Genomic DNA, 22,754 nt, shown 5'->3' with positions numbered 1-22,754 from the left:
ACTCCATGCATCTGATGAAGTGGGTTTTAGCCCACAAAAGCTTATGCCCAAATAAATTTGTTAGTCTCTAAGGTGCCACAAGGACTCCTCGTTGTTTTTGCTGATACAGACTAACACAGCTACCACTCTGAAACCTATCAACCTAACCGAGCACTTCTCATCTCTGTATATGGCCTTGATGATGCTGACTGTGATTAATCTGTGAACAAAAGTATTGCCAGACTTGAAATGAACAAAGGTATTGTCGATGTTAGGCCTCAAACTTCTGCTTTGCATAGGTAAAAGGGCAAGCTTTGCAGAAGTAAAAAGGGCACGCTTTGCAGAGGTAAGAAGCAAGCTAAAACTTGTGGTCAAAATGCGCTGCAACCAGATAACAATCTATGCTGACTCCTATGTGGTAAAATAATCTATAAAATAACTGGCTACAAGAAGATAAGTAAGCCTAAATTATACAATCTAACCACATTAAAGATTTGGCCGACCCTAATTGGTTGGTCTGTTTTAAAACACTGCCGACAGATCAGATAAAAAGTACGAAGGCATGGGATTGTGTGTGTGTTTCGGTCATAAGGGAAATCTGACCCACACCCCCTGAACCGAAGGGACGTGCACGTCTTGACTCTCCGTACTTGGCCAGTGCGGAAAACGGCCGACTGAAGGGTAACATATTTTCGGACGAATGCACGGTAAGTTTATGGAGTAAAGAAGTCTGGTTGCATGCAGTATACGTTTATGGAGTAAAGAAGTCTGGTTGCTCGAGCTGATTTGATCTCAAGTCTGTATCGATACTATAGTGTTAAGAATAGTAGTAAGTAGCTGATGAATAATAACTTTACATATACTTGTGCTTGTCTTCAGTATAACTTGCCATTTATATTAATTCTTATTCAGTGTTGGTCTTTATTCTTGCTTTTCTTATTTTGTCTGTGTTGCTTTTATAGTCTAAAGTCATTAAAAACCTTTTCTGAGGAATAATCAGTAGTTTTAATTTTTTTTATATGGACACTACTCAACCTTATTACATCTGTGTTGAGTGGTGGGAAGTAGTGATCACCCAGGGCCCAATTAGGGTCCTGACGCGTGCCTCCTTCTTCCTTTCTCTCCGCACTGACAACTTTAGCTGGGATTCCATTGGACTAAAGACTATTCCACAACGTATGTCTGTGCAGGTTGTCAAATGTCTTTTGAAAAGCTTCTCTGTACCCTCTCTAACTTTTAAATATCCTTTTAAAAATGTGGACACCAGAACTGTAGGCACTAGTCTACTATCTGTCTCACCAATGCCATATAGAGAGGTAAAAATCACTTCTCCACTCCTACTCACTCCTTTGTTTGCATATCAACAGATGGCATTAGCTCTTTTTGCCACAGCATCACACTGGGAGCTCATGTTGAGTCACTTGTCCACTATGATCCCTACGATACAGCATGCAATCCCCCAATCTGTAGGTATGGCCTGCATTCCTTGTTCCTAGATAAATAACTTTCACTTGCCTATATTTAGGGCCCTACCAAATTCACAATCCATTCTGGTCAATTTCATGGTCATAAGATTTTAAAAATCATAAATTTCATGAATTCAGCTATTTAAATCTGAAATTTCACGGTGTTGTAATTGTAGGGTCCTGACCCAAAAAGGAGTTGTGGCGGGATCGCAAGGTTATTGTTAGGGGGGTTGTGGTACTGCTACCCTTACTTCTGCACTGCTGCAGCTGGCAGCACTGCCTTTAGAGCTGGGCAGCTGGAAAGCAGCGGCTGCTGGCCGAGAGCCCAGCTCTGGAGGCAGAGCCGCTGCCAGCAACAGCGCAGAAGTAAGAATGCATGATATGGTATTGCCACTCTTACTTCTGCACTGCTGCCTGCTGAGCTGGGCCATCAGTCAGCAGCCACCACTGGCCAGCCACCCAGCTCTGAAGTCAGCAGCACAGAAGTAAGGATGGCATGGTATGGTATTGCCACCCTTAACTTCTGCACTGTTGCCTGCAGGGCTGGGCCCTCAGTCAGCAGCTGCCGCTCTCCAGCTGCCCAGCTCTGAAGGCAGTGCAGAAGTAAGAGTGGCAATATCACGACCCCCCTAAAATAACCTTGTGAGCCCCCACAACTCTATTTTGGGTCATGACCCCCAATTTGAGAAATGCAGGTCTCCCCCATGAAATCTGTATAGTATAGGGTAAAAGCACACAAAAGACCAGATTTCATGGTCCGTGAAGCATTTTTCATGGCCATGAATTTGGTAAAGCCCTAGCTATATTAAATGTATTTTGTTTGAAGGGGCCTAGCTAGCCAAGCAATTAACAACATTCTGTATGACCACCTTGTCTTCATCCTTATTTATCATTCCACCAATCTTTGTTACCATCCACAAATTTTATATTTACTTCCAGATCACTGGTAAAAAAACTGAGTAGCTGTGGGCTTAGTACCGCCGACCCCAAAGGAACCCCACTAGACAGGCTTCTATTCAGTGATGATTCCCCCACTGACAACTCCTTTTTTTGAGACCTGTCAGTTAGCCAGTTCTTAATCCATTTAGTGTTTGCTTTATTGACATTGTATAATGCTAATTTTTAAATCAAAACGTCATATGGTATTAACTCAAACGCCTGACAAAAAAATCTAAGTATATTACCTCTCCGCACTTTACTTAATCAAAGTTGTAATCTCATCAAAGAATGAAATGAGCTTTTTCTGACAGGCCTATTTTTCCATAAAACCATGTTGACTGCCCCTAATTATAATCCCATCCTTCAGTTCTTTATTAACTGAATTCTGTATCAGCTTTTCCATTATTTTGCCTATACTTACCCAGGTCATCCCACTTGCCCTGTTTGAATATTGGCCCAACATTAACATTTTTCCAGTCTTGGGGAATTTCCTCAGCATTCCAAGAGTTATTAAAAATGAATAATAGCAGGCCAGAGATCTCCTCTGTCACCTTTTTTAGGACTCTTGGGTGGAAATTATCCAGATCTGCTGATTTTAAAAGACTGATCTCTAACGTCGTCCTTGGTTACTAATGGACTACAAATACTTCATCTCATGTGAAACAAAATTGCTGTCCGCTAAGATGTGGACAGTGCACTTTATTTCTTCCTGAAATGCAGCCAATCAAATCTAAACAGTAATATGGTGGAAAACTATTACTGGTGCTAAACTCCTGAGAGTTGAAGAAAGTAGATTTCTGTGTATAACCTAACTAACACAAGTTACACGTGCACATCTATACACTTATGCTGGGTGACGCCAATAAAAATATTTTAAACTTTTTTTTTTGCAAAAAGAAAAACATCAATACAGTATGTTAGCTGTCATTGAAATTAATTTTTAAAACTGAGTCTTGACTGTATCAGTTTTAAAAGAGTTCTGCGGTTTTTGTGCCAGTAGTAATTTTTTTTTTTACATTACTGCTTTAGTAGAACTGCCTACCACAGTAACACTACTAACAGTTCTGAGTCCTTTCCTCTTTTCCCCATCTCCCTACCTCCTTGTCTGTATTTTCTAATTGCTAGATAGTCCTCCTGCCCAAGTAATCCCAAAACAAATGCAAGTATCAAATTTAAAATTACAGTACTAAAACATTGTATTACACATAACAGTATTTATTAAGGGGAGGCAATTTGAAATAATTCAGCAAACAACTTAAGCACATTCTTTAGTCCATCCCTAGTCAATAAAACACTTCAGCACGTGCTTTTAAGTCCCATTCCTATTTTATGCATTTGCTTAAGTTATACTGACTACAATGTACATGTAATACTGCATGACTTCACTAGAATTTAAGCACACATGCTTAAAATTATGTACATGCTTCAATGCTTTGCTTAATCAGGTCCTAAATGAGTATATTAAAAATAAAAAAGTTGCCACATGTATATAACACAAGAAACCAGTGTTTGATTTCCAGGGCTGGTTTCTCAAATCCCATTCAAGCAGGGTCTAAGAATACTGTGCTGGCAGCACACTCTGCTCCTGTGGCCACTTCCAAGAAGTGAAGGGATTGGCTCCAGAATGAGCCTAATCCAGCCTCCACTGGTCAAGATAGGTCAGCATAAGGCAAGAACCTAAGGAAATAGGAAGCATCCTCACATTGCTGGAGAAAATAATTCCTTTCTTGTGCAGCGATAAAACCCTGACTCTGAAAACAGCTACACATATAATGACAAGTAGAATGCAAATCTGAAAAACTAGACTCACTGTGGGGTCATTTGTCTCCCGAAGCTTGTGTGTTAATGATAACAACTGTTCCACCGCAACCGTGGGCACATTTGGAATCTGTTTGAAAGACAAAAAAAGTATTTGATATATATTTCATGTTTATGTATGCATATGTAATTTATATAGAGACGCACGTATGCACCTACATAAACACAGCCTACATATATGTAGTGCATATACATTTATTTCAAATAACCAAAAAGGAATAATTGTGTCACAAAAATATAAGAATATATGGCAGGGGTGGCCAACCTGTGGCTCTTCAGAAGTTAATATGCGGCTCCTTGTATAGGCACCGACTCCAGGGTTTGAGCTACAGGTGCCAACTTTCCAAAATGCCAGGGGTGCTCACTGCTCAACCCCTGGCTCTGCCGCAGGCCCTGCCCCCGCTCCACCCTTTCCCACCCCCTCCCCTGAGCCTGCAGTGCCCTCGCTCCTCCCCCTGAGCCCCCAAGCCCTCTGCACAAAACAGCTCATCGGGAGATGCGGGAAGGGATGGGGAGGCACTGATCAGCGCGGCTGCCCTTTGGCAGGAGGCGCTGGGAGCGGGGGAGCAGATGGGGGGCTGCTGACGTATTACTGTGGCTCTTTGGCAATGTACATTGGTAAATTCTGGCTCCTTCTCAGGCTCAGGTTGGCCACCCCTGATATATGGTAATAGAAAATTACCAAGATGAATTTATACTAATTACAGTAGAAGATACCCTAGACTTAAAAATCAAGGAGTCACTTATGCTGTGTGAAAGGATTTCACATCATATAAGAAAAAGGAGTATCTATTGTATATTAAAATATTCCAGTTCGTAATCATATTCAGCATTTTAAATAGAAACCAATATTAATAACTGGCCAAAGCATTGCAAGTGCTTACCATTTCTTTAATAACTTGAATTTCTTCATTCCTGGTGAAAGACTTAACATTATGGAACAGAAACAGAGTTAAAAACTCTGGGCCCAACCATTGCTTTGTGCTACTTCCTATGACAGGAGGCTCTGCCAGGGCAACTATTCTGAATGAGGAATGGATAGGAAAGATGGACCTGCAAGAAAATATTTTTTTAAATGCATTACCTGGTTGAAGCACCAAGTAACAAATCTGAACTTACAAACTCCACCTGAGGTACAATCAATCAATCAAGTGAATTATTGTATTAAGCCACAGCCACAATTTCTATTCAGGACATTCGCAATGCAACATAAAAAAAATCAAAGCTGACAAAAATTGCATAATGTAACTGGCAATGTAAAAAACTAAATATATCTCTCATAAGTTGTAACGCCTACAACGTTACCCAAGTTTTGGCTTCATCTACAGCATTACCTGCATGCTTCAAGTTGAGCAAATAGCATTAACCACGCTACCATTTGTTTACTCTTTTGTATGTATGAAATACACAAAATTTACAAATGTGATGGTTTTGAAACATTCTCCAAGAGTATCACCTAAAACAGTATTACTAAAAGGCAGATCTGGGAGGCAACAATATCTTTTGAAGCATCAACAATGGGTAACTTCTTCTACTCAATTAGACAGACAGGAAAGATAATTTTGTAGTTAAGGCACTAGACCGGAACTTAGGGAGGATCTGGGTTTAATTCTCAGCTCTGTCACAGACTGACTTTGTGTGTGACTTTGAGCAAATCAGTTAAAACTCTCTGTGTCTCAGATCCCCATCTGTAAAATGGGGATGATACTATCTCCCATCCATTGTCTCTCTTTTCTATTTAGATTATAAGATCTTTAGGGCAGGGATTTTCTTTTAATATGTTTCTATACAGTGCCTAGCACAATGTGACCCTGATTTCACTTGGGGTCTCCAGGTGCAACTATTTATACAAGTAAATAATAGCAATTCAGATGTAAATTAGTTGGATGTTGCAATATGGCATGCAATATTTACTCAGCACCTCAATTATAATTCCAGACAAATAATTTAGTATTCAAAAATGAGAAAATTGTAATGCAATCATTTATATTTATCCTGCCTATTTTCATATGCTATTTTGCACATAATTCTGTTTGAAATTATAATATTTTGGGCCAAATTCCATCTTTGGTTATTTTTGGGGGGAAATTATGGGTGTAAAGAGGGTAACCGAAGGTAGAATTTGACCCTTCCATTTAAATTACACAATGTACAGCTTAGCAGGCAGATCTGGTATATACAACAAGGATTCTGATACAGCACAGCATATACAGGGAACACCTTTGAAAAACTGTTCACTGAATATGCTGTGCTGTATCAAACTCCCAAATCAAAGCAAACAAAGTGGGTGGCATCGGTTACTCTCAGCCTAAAGTCATAAGCCCAGAAGCTACACCCTGGTTGATAAAAATAGAAAGAAACGTCTGAAAGCATCATGTGAAATAGGAACCAATGGGTATTTCATTATCTCTACGCACAGAAAAGGTCAGGGAACAGTGACCAACCTTATTATAGGAAAATCTGTTTTGAAGATAGGAGAAGGCATGTTTAATTTTCGATTAACCTCTTCTTTTCATTAGTAATAAAAATATTAAACATACATTTAGCTCACTCCTGGCCCTGGCCCTTTCACAATGCTTCTGTGTCATAAAGGATCCAAAACTCAGTCAGATTTCCTCAGCTGGGGATTCCCCCAGTGCCATGCATTATAATGTGGCAGGGAGTGGATGAGATGGGTAACACAGCCAGAGCACAGTGCACTATGGCAATCCCCCTTATGGGAATAGCCAGTTGGGCACAGTTTTGAGCTGTTCTGAGAAACAAGTCCCCAGATGAGCCAAAGATCAAGAGTGGGGAGACACAAACAGCACACCCATTGCCCCCCACTCCTCTCAGGGATAAAGAGTACATCTGAGGATTTAATCCATTATTTCTGAATTAGCTACCAGCAATAGTATTCCAAAAAAATCTTTGAATTTTTAGAATTGCATATTTTAATAACTTACAAATAGAAAATTTCCCTGGCAAAGGAACTTTTAATAAACCAGCTATTCGTTTAAGAAAGCTTTCTAACATTAAAAGCTACTGCACGTTGGAAAGCTATTTACAAATGCATTTCTCTTTTTGTTCTCATTAACCAATCTACTGAGCACTTTACTTGTATATTCTCCTCTTCATCATTTGCTCTGTGGCCTGGTGCAACATCTGTTTCAGTTTCCCAGTTTGTAAATGGGAACAACATTCATCTGCTTCACAAGGTGTTGTTTGGATTAATGTTTGTTCCATCTCTTGAAAATGTAAAGCCAAATATTTAATTATTATTTTTAAAAGGGCTTAATCCTGCAAGCTGGAGAGAATCCTCCATCCAACGTCAACTGGAGATGAGGTTGTTCACTACCCTGCAGCACATCCCTCAGCCCGCGCCGCTTCCCGCAGCTCCCATTGGCCTGGGACGGTGAACCGCGGCCAGTGGAAGTCGCGATCTGTCGAACCTGCAGACGCGGCAGGTAAACAAACCGGCCCGGCCCACCAGGTGCTTACCCTGGTGAGCCGCGTGCCAAAGGTTGCTCTAAACCATCATAGCCACTGTTTCTTTGTGGAGCTATATTCATTAAGCGTATGCCATGTTTGATCACTCTGCAGACAGAAGCCATGTAAGTAACCCCAAAGCCTAACACACTAAAACCTAGAATAAAACTTACTGGAGGGATTTGCAATACTTTATTAATGAGTACCAGACATCTTCATTCTTTCCTCTTGCCTGTTCAATCTGTAGGTCAGACAAGTAGGGGAGATCATGAGACCCTATTTCTCTCCACCAAGGGGTAAGAAGAATCTTAGGCCTTGTCTACACTACAGGGGAAATTTGATCTAAGCTACGCAACTTGAGTTACGTGAATAGCATAACTCAAATCAACGTAGCTTAGACCTACTTACCACGGGGTCCACACTGCGAGATGTCAACAGAAGAGCGTCTCCCATCGACTCCCCCTACTGTTCTCAATCCAGTGGAGTACAGGAGTCTTCACTAGACCCACTAAATCGAGCGCCAATGCATCGATCGTTGATCTCTCTGTAAGTGTGGATAAGTCCTTACAGAAAATAACCTCACTGAAGCTTGAGTAGAGAATGCAGTCCCACCAGTACAATGCTAAAGACTGATTTCTTGTCTTTGGCACACAAATAGCATTCCCTTGCTGCCTCACATAAATTTTTCATTTATTTGTCTTTTCCTCTTCTACAGTTTCACAAACCATCATTTAATACTGCAATCAAAATGAGAACGAATGTATAAGTGGTGATCAAAAGCGTATCGCCACACGAGAATATAATTATGTGTCAGAAGGTTAGGTGTTTGCATATGAAATAATTCTGTAATTCATGTATTGACAACACAAATTTAACTATACAACTATAATTTAAAGGGGCTTAAGATAGAGGACATATATTAAAATTAAAGGGAAAAACTATGCTGCATCTTTTCAAATATTCCATCACTTATCCCTGCCAGAATAAAAAGTTATCAAGCATCTGTTTCCTTTTTACTTTTCTGCAATGTATAACACACTGGCTTGGATTATTGGGTTTTTTAAATTAACTGCTTTAGTATATGTTCAAATACACTAAAACTGAATGAACAAACAAAAATAAGTGAAAATAAACAACTCAGAACTAAAGGGTGGTGAATATATTCAGTTAAAATTTAACAATATTGGAGCTTCTATTGTCTACAAAATTCACCTTCTGCAACATTGCTTATATTTGTCTCATATGCTGTATGTGCTCTCTTTTAGCCTAGTCACATGGACAGTAATTCACTGCCTTAAGGGTGTTAAGAATACCCACCCATGCATTATAATCGGCTCCTTTCAGCTTTTGAAGCAAATCTGATTATATAAACATTTCTATATTTTTCTCTAATAGCTGCCTTTCTGTTTACTATACTAAAGGTTTAATATGTGGAAAAGTCTAAAAACAAAACAAAACAAACCATCCAAACAGGTTAAAATACTGTTTCAAAACTAGTGCTTTGCCCTATGTCTGCCAACTGTATTTATAGTTATGGAATGCCACTTTCACACTATCTGCCTCAGCAAATGATTATGTAGGAAAATTCTACACAGAAAGCCTGCGTATACATTCTGAATCAATTTTAAGTGATTGCACTTCTTCACTCAGAACTAGTTCAACATAGTGAATCATACAATTCTATTAATAGCTAAAACTGTGCAGCAACAATTTCTCTATACGTAGAGGGTCTTTTTAAATCCCTTCCTCATCACCAGCATAGATTTCTTCTTCCATTATCCATAATCTACAAAATAAAATTTCCCCATGTGACTGGATGCCATTGTACCTGGACTGTTGAACAACACCACACAACTGGCTAAAGAGAAGGCCAGTGGAAACAATTTTCAATGCAGGGAGCTAGCTAGCTCCTAGATAAAAGGCCTTCAACTGGCCAATGAGTATCCTCCATCCCCATAACCGCAAATCAGCTTCTTGAGCTCTTGTCATGTCTGACAGAGTCATCCCACCCACCCGCGGAGCACGTAATCCTTGTTTAAAAAAATTAGTGCAGACTATGGAAGTAGTAACGTGGTGGAACATCAAGTGAAAATGTAACTGACAGCACGTGTAAGATCTTTTGAGTCAGAAATAAATTTTATTAGCTCTCAGAGAAGTTATCAGCTTTAACATACATCCTCCAAAAATTTTAATTCAAGAATAAAACTATTATTTTTAGCCTGCAAAACCAGAAGTAATATTGTAATATTATCTCATTTGATTTTTGTAACCTAAACAAATAACATGCCACCACTCCACTCAATCCCTCAAATTCTACCCTTCTTAATTAAAAATGTTTGACTCTCAGGATCACATGTAATTTCTCTGGGTCATAACAACGCCTGTGTAATTCTCCCTTCTCCTCCAAAAATAAATAAAATAAAGTGATGTTAAAATAAAGCAATTGTTATTCTGTCAGAAGAATCATCTTATCAGCTTTGGACATTTTTATTAAGTGTTGGGTTATAAAGTATCTAAAATACCACAGATTTACTCTGGGTGGGCATCTGTGTTCTTATTATTGAATAGGTGCCCAGATTTCAAAAATATGTTAATAGTTAATTAAAGTAACTAAAAGAAAGCAGGTATAACCTTTCCCATCATGTTTACTTTGCTATTAATCCTTTTACAGATGAAAAGATCACTTGAAAGATTTGTTCAAATGTTTCTTGCTTCTTTAGAAGAGGATACCTTCTACAATTCCTCTAAAAATGCCTTTTCTTTTCATTCTTAAAAAGGGAAAACCCTAAGGAATTTGCCCCATATCATCCAATCTCCCCAATTAATTTGGATTTGAGAATTTCTGCAAAAGTTTTGGATCACTGGTTGGAGTCTGTTCTCCCATGTCTTATATCAACTGGTCAAACAGGTTTTATTAAAAATAGGAATTCAGTTTTAACATTCATATAGTACAGGGTCTAACTGGACAACCAAGAAAAGTAGTATCAACTTGCCTTGAAGAGGTGTTTTATTTCACCTAATTTACTACCAAGAGTCATTGAGGTAAAAGTTAAAAGGAAATATAGAGAAGAACAGAAGATATTTTGTATTTTACTTCAGAATCCAAATATTATATTATACAAAAGACCCATACAATTGTACCCATTATATAGTTGATATACAATCCCTAATGTGTGTTCTCCTGCTACACACAAGACTCTGTTCTAATTACAGGCAATCCATAATGCCTTGTATATTGTAAAAATCAGCTATTGCTCTTGGTCGCTGTAAAACAATATATTGTTATTTATCACAATATAATAAGTATAAAACCCACATTATTTAAACTGCAGTGTCATCTAAGAATAACAGTTTCATCTCTTCAGAATTTATGAAAGATAGTATTACATAGTAGATTATATTTGTTTTGAGTAACATAAAATAGAATCTTGGCCATTAACTGAAATCAGTCAGTACAATGACTGTGTATCTGTCTGGCCATCAAAGGACTTGAAATATTTCAACATAGAGAAAATTTCTAGCAGACAACTGGAAGTGAAAAAGCAAGAAGAATAAGCATGACAGGCCCCAACCCATCCTTAGGATTTCCTGCTTCATGTTAATTCTAAATTACATACCAGCTTTCTAGCTAATCTATTGAAAGAAATAATTATAATATTCAACTTTTTTTTTGTTTAACTCTCAATGTCTCTTAATAAAATGCTTCAAAACAATGCAGTGCATCTATGAGTATGTCTACACAGCAAAAAATAACCTGCACCTGGCCCATGCCAGCCAACTTGGAATCACAGTGCTCAGACAGCGGGGGTGTTTCACTGCTGTGTAGACTTTTGGGCTTGGGCTGGAACCCAAACTCTGGGACCTTCCTACCCCACATGGACCTAGACTCTAGGGCTCCAACCTAAGCCTGGAAGTCTACACAGCAATAATACAGCTCTGCAGCCCGAGCTCCGTGAGCCGGAGTTGGCTGGCATGGGCCAGCTGCAGATTTTTCTTTGCTGTTTAGACATACCCTATGTGTCTAAACTTTTATGTATTTATATTGTTTCTTTAATCTCTCTCAGCTAGGATATTTTAATGTTTCTGCTCTAATATTCTCTTTTAAGATTTTTCTTCTCATGCTAACACAAAAAGTACTGAGGATAGCAGTATTAAAAACAGATTCTATTACTGATTTAAAAAGCAAGCATCTTGCAAGAAACCTTAGTAACAGCAAGCAATAAAATAGAAAACTCTTTACAACCTGAATCACATACAAACTACTTTGCATACCATGTTAGTGTCTAACAAATTACCTCTGTTGTAGTTCCTTATCGGAGAGCTGCAGTTCGTCTTTTAAACTTTGATACCTATCTTCTCTTAGTAATCTGGTGCCATCATAAAGAGTCAGTTCTCTGTCATGGATTAGCCTATTTGGTAATTCAAAAGAGAACAAAAATCTAGTATTTAATTGTCTTAGTTTTTACAGTTATCTCAACCAATGTTACTTTAATGAGGAATTCCATCCAAGAACTCTTAATTTCAATGCCTGAGTTATTAACAAAAGTTGAGACCTATAGCTTTCAGTGAAGGACCTTATGATGAGAAAAATGCCAGTTAAATGGCAAGCTCAAGAAAGAACTTATTTTCAGTAAGTACAGTACATAACACCATTTATGACAGATTTTTTTTTTCAGAAATAAACAAACCACTGCAGACCATACATGAAGATTTTCTATTATACTCTCACTGTGTATGGCGTGAAATTCAGAATATTTTTGTCCGACTGGTACACAGTGCGGTACTCCTATTTTGCTCCTAGAAGCAATACATTTTAGGAGTCATCTTAACTGATATATATTCTGTTAGTGAAAATGAAAAGAATCAGAGGTGAACAAAATGCACAAGAGAAAAAAATGGACTTATGCCTGGCCCTGCACTACCTTGTCCTGCTTTTTTTGTAATGTGTGAAGAAGGCATGAAAGGTCTTTGCAAGTCTGTTTATTCTTATAGATGGGGTTCTGCTTAAGTTTTTATATCAGAACTTCAGGTCTGGTCTACTTCAAACACTTTTTGGATGAAAGGAGAACTAACAGGGAGTATGACAGCACAGGTACCAGGGAAGTGAAACCTAGTTGAAAGAGAGGAAATTATTTTTATTTAGACTGTTGGTTTTGCTAACAGCTATGTAACTACAAAACTTGGGTGAAAAGCTCTTTGTGCTAAGGATTCAACACCACTTCCCCGTTAGCAATGGGCTGACAAATCTCCCTATTTGCAGTGTAGTTGTATAGCCATGTCAGCCCCAGGATATTAGAGAGACAAGGTGGGTGAGGTAATATCTTTTATTGGACCAACTTCTGTTGGTGAGAGATACAAGCTTTCGAGCCACACAGACCTGAAGAAGAGCTCTGTATGACTCAAAAGCTTGTCTCTCTCACTAACAGAATTCTGTTCAATAAAAGATACTACCGCACCCACGTTGTGTCTAATAACTCCCTATACACATTTCTGAGTCATCCAAGAGGTGCACCAACAACAAAAAAGGGAAGACAAGACTTGGCATTCCTGTTATTTCTACAAAAAAACAAGACAAGCAGAATATTTTTGGAGGTGTGAAGAGAGAGAGAGAGAAAAACTATTCGGGTCTTTGTACAACAAATCATAAAGAAGCAAAAAAGAGCACAAACCTACGGTTTTTCTTTTTCAGATCACTTCAGTCAAAGAAAAAATTAAGAGGAACAGAAAGCAAAGGAAACACTTTTCATATTTATCAAATTATAGTGAAACTAACAGGGTTTGACCAATAGTAATTTGAAACTGCTATCTTCCTAATTACATATTACAGTACAAATACAGTTTGAAAAAAAATGGGCTAACTATGTTTAATGCAAGGATCACCTTGGTATCTAATAAAAAACTGAAGATCAGAAGAGATTATTAGGTTTTCAGAAAGTTCAGATGTTAACTGAATTTTATAGTTTATGCACTACAAATGCTGTCATATGTTTGTATCAAATATGTAAGCACAATGATGAAAGTCTTATTTGGAATAAAACTTAAAACATGATAAGATTTTATGAGGTGCAAACCAAAACGAACTGAAGATATGTATATTCAAAAGTGATATTTTTACTTGTTCCAAGTAAAAAGAAAAATTTCATTCCTCCAGGCAGTTTTGGGCTCCTTATTATGGTGCAGATTCTGATACCTCCTTACTCCTGATTATCACTTTCCTTCACAAGTGGCCCCATTAACGTGATCACTCATGGAGAAGGGTATTACTATTCAACATGAACACAAGTGTCAAAATCTGGCTTTATATGAGTAGTAATTATTAACTAATAATACAGTTTACATTATTATGTGTAACTTTTAGGATTTTTGTTTTTAATTCATAAGAACATAAGAATGGCCATACTGGGTCAGACGAATGATCTATATAGCTCAGTATCTTGTCTCTGACAGTGGCTAGTGTCAGACGCTTCTGGCACAGGTTTAGGGAAACCCAGAGCATGGAGTTGTATCCCTGACTAATAGCCATTGATGGACCTATCCTCCATGAATTCATCCAATTCTTTTTTTAACTGAGTATACTTTTGGTCTTCACAACATCCCTTGGCAGTGAGTTCCATAGGTTGACTGTGCGTTGGATGAAGAAATACTTCCTTTTGTTTGTTTTAAACTTGTTGCCCATTAATTTCCATTGGGTGACTCCTAGTCCGTGTATTATGTGAAGGGGAAAACACTTCCCTAGTCACTTTCTCCATACCATTCATGATTTTATAGACTTCTATCATATGCTCCCCCAGTCATCTCTTTTCTAAGCTGAATAGTCCCAGTCTTTTTAATATGTCCTAATATGGAAGCTGTTCTATCCCCATAAACATTTTTGTTCCCCTTCTCTGCACCTTTTCCAATTCTAATATATCTTATTTGAGATGGGGTGACAAGAACTGCACACTGTATTCAAGGTGTGGGTGTACGATGGAGATATATAGTGGCATTATAATATGTTCTGACTTATTATCTATCCCTTCCCTAATGGTTCCTAACATTCTGTTAACTTTTTTACTGCCAGTGCACATTGAGTGGATGTTTTCAGAGAACTCTCCACGATGACTCCAAGATCTCTTTCTTGAGTGGTAACAGCCAAGTTAGATTCCATCATTTTGTTTGTATAGCTGGGATTATATTTTCCAATGTGTATTGCATTTAGCAACACTGAATTTCATCTGTCATTTCGTCATCCAGTCACCCAGTTTAGTGAGATCCCTTTGTAACTCTATCACTCAGATTTGGACTTAACTGCCTTGAGTAATTTTGTATCATTGCAAATTTTGCCACCTCACTGTTCACCCCCTTTTTCAGATCCCTTTAATCAATTTACTAAACAATTCCAAGAAAGCATTTTTCAGAGTGAGTATAATTAATCAGTCGTTTAGCAGCAGAATGCATTTTCAAATACTATTTATAATGTCTTTACTACTTAATAAATGTTAACTTATTAATGTTTAGGCCTCATAGTTTTGACTAGGATAGAAACAAATACATTTTCTAATTTAGTTAGAAGTACAGCATGAACAAACAGCTGCAATTTCCAATATTAATAAAAGTTTACATAACACACTCAAGGCTTGCTTCTGCTCTCAATATCTGTATCCCTATATCATTATCCCAACATAATGTATTCTGTAAAAATCCAATACCTTGACTGCAATTTTACAATATACCTGGAGTTGCACAGCTGTGTATTTGCAAACAGGACACAGTTTCTGAGCATGAACGTCCTGAATAAACAAGTCTCAAGCACTCTGCTTAACAGGGCTCCCATACCAACCTTTGTAGTACAGCTAGGGTGCCAGAGTTGACGCGATGAATACCATCAAGAATAACAAGCTTCCCATCCAAGGCAGCAGTAACAAGTGGAGATGGTCTCCAAGCAGTATCTCCATTTGGAAGAGTATACCTTTGCTGCACCAAATCTCGAGCTGTCATATCCTGTGAGTAACAATCATCAAAAGAATGCATTTAAACTTGGATTGTCAAATGATTAAAAAAATTAATCACGATTAATCGCGCTGTTAATAATAGAATACCATTTACGTAAAGAGTTTTGGATATTTTCTACATTTTCAAATATATTGATTTCAATTACAACACAGAATATAAAGTATACAGTGCTCACTTTATATTTATTTTTATTACAAATATTTGACTGTAAAAAACAAAAATAACAGTAGTTAGTAATAGTTAGTTCACCTAACACAAGTACTGTAGTGCAATCTCTTTATCATGAAAGTTGAACTTACAAATGTAGAATTATGTCCAAAATATAACTGCATTCAAAAACAAAAACAATCCTACAAGGCCACTCAGTCCTGTTTCTCGTTCAGCCAATCACTCAGACAAACAAGTTTGGTTACATTTGCAGGAGATAATGCTCCCCGCTTCTTGTTTACAATGTCACCTGAAAGTGAGAACAGGCGTTCACATGGCACTGTTGTAACTGGCATCGCAGGATATTTATGTGGCAGATGCACTAAAGATTCATATGTCCCTTCATGCTTCAACCACCATTCCAGAGGACATGCGTCCATGCTGATAACAGGTTCTGCTCGATAATCGTCCAAAGCAGTGTGGACCGATGCATGTTCATTTTCATCATCTGAGTCAGATGCCATCAGCAGAAGGTAGTTTTTCTTTTTTGGTGGTTCGGGTTCTGTAGTTTCCACATCGGAGTGTTGCTCTTTTAAAACTTCTGAAAACATGCTTTACACCTTGTCCTGCTCAGATTTTGGAAGGCACTTCAGATTCTTAAACCTTGAATCGCGTGTTGTAGCTAGCTTTAGAAATCTCACATTGGTACCTTCTTTGTGTTTTGTCAAATCTGCATTGAAAGTGTTGTTAAAAGAAACAACATGTGCTGGATCATCATCCGAGACTGCTATAATATGAAATATATGGCAGAATGTGGGTAAAACACAGTAGGAGACATACAATTCTCCCCCAAGGAGTTCAGCCACAAATTTAATGAATGCATTATTTAGTTAACGAGCATCATCAGCATGGAAGTATGTCCTCTGGAATGTCGGCCGAAGCATGAAGGGGCATACGAATGTTTAGCATATCTGGCATGGAAATACCTTGCAGTGGTGGACTTGTAGGCTCTTAAGTTTTGCATTGTTTTATTTTTGAGTGCAGTTATGTAACAAAAAATATCTACATTTGTAAGTTGCATTTTCACCATAAAGAGATTGCACTATAGTACTTGTATTAGGTGAATTGAAAAATACTATTTCTTTTGTTTGCCATTTTTACAGTGCAAATATTTATAATAAAAAAATATATAAAGTGAGTGCTGTCTACTTTGTATACTGTGTTGTAAAAGAAATCAATATATTCGAAAATGTAGAAAAACATCCAAAAATATTTAATAAATTTAAATTGGTATTCTATTGTTTAACAGTGCGATTAAAACTGCGATTAATCGCGATTACCGGTAATTGTTTTGAGTTAATCACATGAGTTGACTGTCCTAATTTAAACTATATTATACTGATCTATCAGAGATTGATTTCATTGGCAAGTACTGTATTTTGTTTTTTTTTAAGGGGCAAATACCCAAATAGATTTAGGCAAGAAATCTTTGACCACTTTCCCACAGAACTCTAGATGTATACATAGAGTGTTTTAAATAAAATTTTAGTTTCTACACACATTAACATTGCCTTTTCAATACTCCAACAAAAGGGAAACTTTTAAAAGCATTTTAAATGGAATTTTTGTTGTATGCAATACGTGTATTTGAGAACTACAAAGCTTTGCGTATAGAAGGGAACAGCAATTGTCACCTGGCATCAACTGAAGTCACTCAGCTGTAAGACTCTGCAGAAACTATAATTAAATCAGATACTGATTTCACTGATGTGAAACACAGGTAAAAAATTCTATTAATTTCTAAGATCCAGCAAAATAAAATACAACTGAGATATTTAAGGGGGGAAGAGAGGGTAAAGGAATAGAGGGACCAGGAGCCCTCATACAAAATGGAGTAGAGTTCCATATGGACTTTCTGCACCTCAGCATAGAAGGTACTTTTGAAGACAACGCAACAGCAAATCAGAGGAGGGGGCCAGCATATCAGCCACCACATATATATATATTCTTTGGGTGTTCCCTCATAGGAGATGCTCCCCATTGCGATAGAGGAAATTGCAGTGGCCGCCATGTGGCCTGGAAGATGAATTCCTTCCTCCTGCACTTTCAATGCAGATGATCTAACCAGGGCATAGCCCCCTAACTTTGGTTGCAGAGTGGATAAAAATCAATGATTTTTTTTATTTAAATTGGATGTTTTTGACAAAATGCTTTTTGAGGAAAAACGTCAGCTATCTGCGCAGAGCTTTTAAAAGTTATAGTAAACCTGCTCTTGTAAAGTGTTGTCAGATGCTACCGGTGTGGTGCTCTGCTTTCTCCTATGTTGATATCACTCGGCTGCGTGCGTCTGTTCCCTCTGTGTGCTGCCCCAGCTCTGCGCAGATAGCTGACACAGCAGACCCGAAGAGAACCCCCAATAACCACAGAGTCTAGTAAGATGCAAAGTCACGTTGACTAGGTTTATTGCGACCTTGGACACAATTGCAGTTCCCCGTAGATTACTTAGTCTACCGGGCATACTACGAGAAAGTGCCTCTTGGCAATGGACCCGGCTCAGTCAGTGGCGGGACTTTCCACTGCCCCCTCGGCCGGACAAAGACACCACCCCAGGGATACATTCTTATACACAGGTACAAACAAGTTACACATCACTCCTGACGTATTGAGGTGCAACCCCTCTACGTAGCAAGGTACAACCCCTCTATGTAGTAAGGTGCAGCCTCCCACCTTGTACATGTTGGTTCGATCAAAACAACTCTATCCATCATTTTACCCTTTTGCCCCTGTCATTGGGATGGGTCGGCCTGTTCCATGTTATCTGTGGAATGTTCCAGTATTGGAGTGTTCTGATATCTAGTGTTCAGTACTTTTTAGGTATGTATCTTTTTGCAGCATCAGCCCTTTCCTTGCCAGCTTCTGTGAGCAGGGCCTGCCTCTGGCTCACAGCTTAATTTTGCTTTATGTTAGCAAAGTCTTGACCATTTCTTTAGTTCAGGCCTTAGGCCTCATACCAGGCCTCTGATACCAAGGTTTATATCTCAGGGCCTCCTCTTACTACATTTGGTAACAACCAACAAGAATGCACTTTTATGTAGAAATCCATGATTAAATCTAGTCTTCTTGACTAGTGATTTAAATCATGATTTAAATCAAATCCACCCTGTTTGGTTGTTTGCAGTGAACAGCATTTGGCCTAAAAATCAGAGGTGGGAAAAATATTTGTTGCTGCAGTTGCAGCTTTTGCATACATTCTTCTTACAATGGTAAATCCTTTGAACTTTAAACAATAAAAATAGAATAAATTACATCATATAGCCTGGATCATTTCCTCTTTCTGCATTTCATTAACAGTCTTAAAGTAACAGGACAAAGTCTTGATCCTTTGATGCTTCCACTGATATGTAACTTAAGGTTTCACCGTCAGTACCATAAAAACAACACATCTTTTTACTGTTGTACTTATTCACCATTTTGCTTTACTACTGAAATACTCAGTCTACACATAGAATGAGAAACATATCTTTATCAAAACAAAGGAAAATATACCAAAAATATTTCTGTGCCCTTGAACTGCCACTTATTTCAGAAATTCTCTATACATTCTGTAGTTAATAAATGCTGCACAGGAAAATGTATTATAATTCAAAATTAAATTAAATTTCACTTTATACGTGACTCCTCTTTGGGAATGAAATTAACTGCGCATAGTATGAATTCATTAAGCTAAAACTAACGTTGAAAGCAAACAAAGACAGATACCAATAGCCCAAATGGAAAACCTAAATTTGCTGAAGATAGAAAATCAGAAGAGCAGAATGCAATAAAGTATAATTCAGAAATAAAATCAAACTTCACATCATATTCTAAATGACTTGAATTGGATTTGATCTGGTTATGTAGAGATGAAAAACTATCTTGTTACCAATTCTCTCAATTACTCAATTTCTGTGCTGTGGTTAAAGTTATTGGTTTTTTGTCCAAAGATTTTTTATTAATATTTATTTAACCTTGATTACTTATTTAAATATTATACTAGTAATATATTTCATATTGTCATACTCTGAAGTTGAAAAACAACTGCATTTAAACAAAAAAATCTGTTTTGAGCCAAGTCCTTGTAAAGCCTGATTCAGTTATAAGACAGAAAGGTTATTCCTTTTCCCTTTGGACTTATGTCCCTTTGGACTCAAGCTTTCATTGTGTTTTAAGGAGGTTAATTCTTTGGGGGGTTTTTTGTTTTATTTTACACCAAATATTTCAATTTATTCTTCATACTTGCTTCATTACTCTTTCTCTGTCTAAAAGTGATTTGATAACTACTCTTATAGTGTGAATGTCAAATAGAAAGATTTTCATTAAGCATTTGGAAAACCTTTTATATCAAAAGAGGAGGATCCAAATAATCTAAAGCAGCGATTCCCAAAATTTTACATAAACTGTCTTTTAATGCAGAGATTGTCTCATGGAGGCCTTCCTCTCCCATTTTGTTCTCATGTACCACCTTTTCTCCCATTTCTGATTGCATAAAATCCCTGTAGCAACTACAGCAATTGCTTACATGGGAAAGTAATTTTAGGAAAGTATTTAATTTATTTTTAGTTCTCTCTGAATGCACTTAAGCAACTGGAAATGAGGAGAAGCAGCAGCCTAAGTACCATATGACCAGCCAGCTCTTTCCTGGGGACAACAGTTTGGGAAACACTAGTCTAAATTACTTTAAAAAACAACAACAACAAAAAACAACATTCCTCTCCTGCAGATATTCCAGAAAAATCTAATATTCAAATAGTAGTAGCTTTAACACAATTCTCATTTTGATTTTTTTTCAGAAAATAATTATCCTTTATAAACATATTAATACTTTTTTTTTTTTAACTAAGGTGTGTCTTTCACTAAACCAGCCATTTGTTGTTATGTGATCTCAAAATTTTCTCTATTACTTCATTCCTATTTTCTGTTTGAGAAATCCTAGCAGAATGTGAGTCCAACTTGGCATCAAAAGTAAGAAACCTAGAGTCTCTAGCTTCTGAATTGCGAAGAAAATGATCACTGTTGGCGAAGCAATGGGAACTGGCTAAGTGGGATGGCTTCTATTGCCATAGTTGCTAAAGGGGAGTGAGATGTAAGGGACATAATACTTGTCATTTTCATTAGATCCTTGGGAGCCATGCAAAGGTTACTAAGTAAAAACATGCTCCCCCTTCCCCCCCCCCCTTTTTTTTTTTTTTTTTTTGCGCGCTTTCTTTCTGGAGATATTTTAGGAAATAAAATATGGGAAATTTCATTTCTTCCCAGAACATTTTCCTGAAGGCTACTTAGTTAAACCTGAAGGGGGGAAAAATGTTATTTCTTCAGCTGAATTTACTTCATTGCATATTTCTGTGCCTATATTATTACTTGCTAAATTATAACTGACTATGAAGACACAAAAATTTATTGAATTTTAGGATTAGGATTATCATAAGAGATTTTGGCCTCTTAAAGAAGCCACAAAGACTTTTTTTCCTGACCCAAAAAGGTGAAACTAGATATGATAGAGTTATTAAACTCTATATTGCCTAGTTATTGAATGAATGCATGTAGTTAATATTTGTTCTAGTATCAGATTAAATTATTGCATATATTGATATACAATGCTAATTACTTAATATCATAAGTTTAATTTTTTTGTAGAAACCAGATATTTCCTACTTTTAGTTTTTAGTTTATAAGTTCTTAGTAATTTCCAGCAAAAACTGGATACATATTTTGGAGATGTACTTATAATTAGGCTTGGAAAGATTAGATACAATTTGTGTTTTAATGGTTCTGATCCTTTACATTAATCTTGTCTTGATTTTATGTTATTTCTATAATAAAATTGTTGATGTTATATAAAAACACTAGTATATATTTTAAAAATTATTTTATACAGAAAATAAATATCTCTCTATTCTGGGAGACTATATATATATATATATATATATATATATACTGAATAACAAGTTTAAAAATTGTCATGTGTTTACCTTATTAATATCACTTAAATATAGCTTTATAATTCCAAAAAGTCAAAGAAATGTCTTTGCAAACTCTGTTTCCTTAGAATCTGATCTAACTCCCACTGAAATCAATGGAAAGACTCCCATTCACTTCTGTGGGAGTTGGATCAGGCCCTTTTGTGTAGGCATCACAGATACCCTTTTGAAAGTGAAAGTTTTAGCTATCTTATTAAGTGACTGAGCTCATTTTCAGCTTTATCTGTCATGGGCTCCCAAATGGGAAGTCCTTAGCTGCCTTTCTGCAGATCCATACAGGCTAGAGATGGGGCCTGGAAAAAATTTTGCCTGAATCATTGGTATTTGTAGCCATATTTCTAAGTTTCCAAGACCAACTGGCTTCCTATACTGGTGATGAGTAAATACCCTGACACTGTGTACACAAATAATGAAGATTTCCCTTCGTATATAACAAGGGTCAGGGTTCATCTGTCATGTGTGGGTTCATTTGTCAAGCCCCAAAGAGCACATATTCCCTTGTTGCCAGTTAGCTGAAATTCTCAACCTGTTCTCGTGTCAAACTCTGAGCCATCCTGCAGAGAAAGAAGACCAATCCCCTGGGAAGTATATACTAGATAAGCCCATTGAAAGTGAAGAATTGTACAGGAAGGGGAAATAATGTGCACAATAACTATCTTCAGAGGAGTTTGAACCTCATCATCTAATCCTGAGGTAAATACTGGAAGAGACAAGTTGATCTATTCATCACTTAAACGTTCACATATAAATGTGAATAGAACTAAACTAATAGTATTTTGTAGAAAAATATTTAGTCAGGAAATGTTTTTCTATAGAGTTTAGTGTTTTTAGTTTTATTCAGATATTGGTCAGTGCTGGAAGTCTTCTCCCATCACATTTCCTTTACTGGCATGCCTGAACATATGGAATGCCTTGAAGATATGGAATG

The 22,754-nt window shown here is 37.2% G+C and overlaps 1 protein-coding gene across 1 annotated transcript in view; it reads right to left on the bottom strand.

The window, feature by feature from the left end:
- Nucleotides 1–22,754, bottom strand: part of LOC112103175 (von Willebrand factor A domain-containing protein 8) — a 255,098-nt gene that overhangs the window by 155,089 nt on the left and 77,255 nt on the right. The window contains exons 13-16 of the mRNA XM_029911809.1: nt 15,490–15,650; nt 11,966–12,079; nt 5,087–5,255; nt 4,195–4,272 (exon numbers count right to left, since the gene is read on the bottom strand). Of these exons, the coding sequence (XP_029767669.1) occupies nt 4,195–4,272; nt 5,087–5,255; nt 11,966–12,079; nt 15,490–15,650 (522 nt within the window). The remainder of the gene's footprint in view (nt 1–4,194; nt 4,273–5,086; nt 5,256–11,965; nt 12,080–15,489; nt 15,651–22,754) is intronic.

This window comes from Terrapene carolina, unplaced genomic scaffold, assembly GCF_002925995.2.
Source record: "Terrapene carolina triunguis isolate 2854851 unplaced genomic scaffold, T_m_triunguis-2.0 Scaffold18, whole genome shotgun sequence".
Taxonomy (NCBI): domain Eukaryota; kingdom Metazoa; phylum Chordata; order Testudines; family Emydidae; genus Terrapene; species Terrapene triunguis.
The sequence above is the reverse complement of the archived record's forward strand: the minus strand, read 5'-3'. Positions and strand labels throughout refer to the sequence as shown.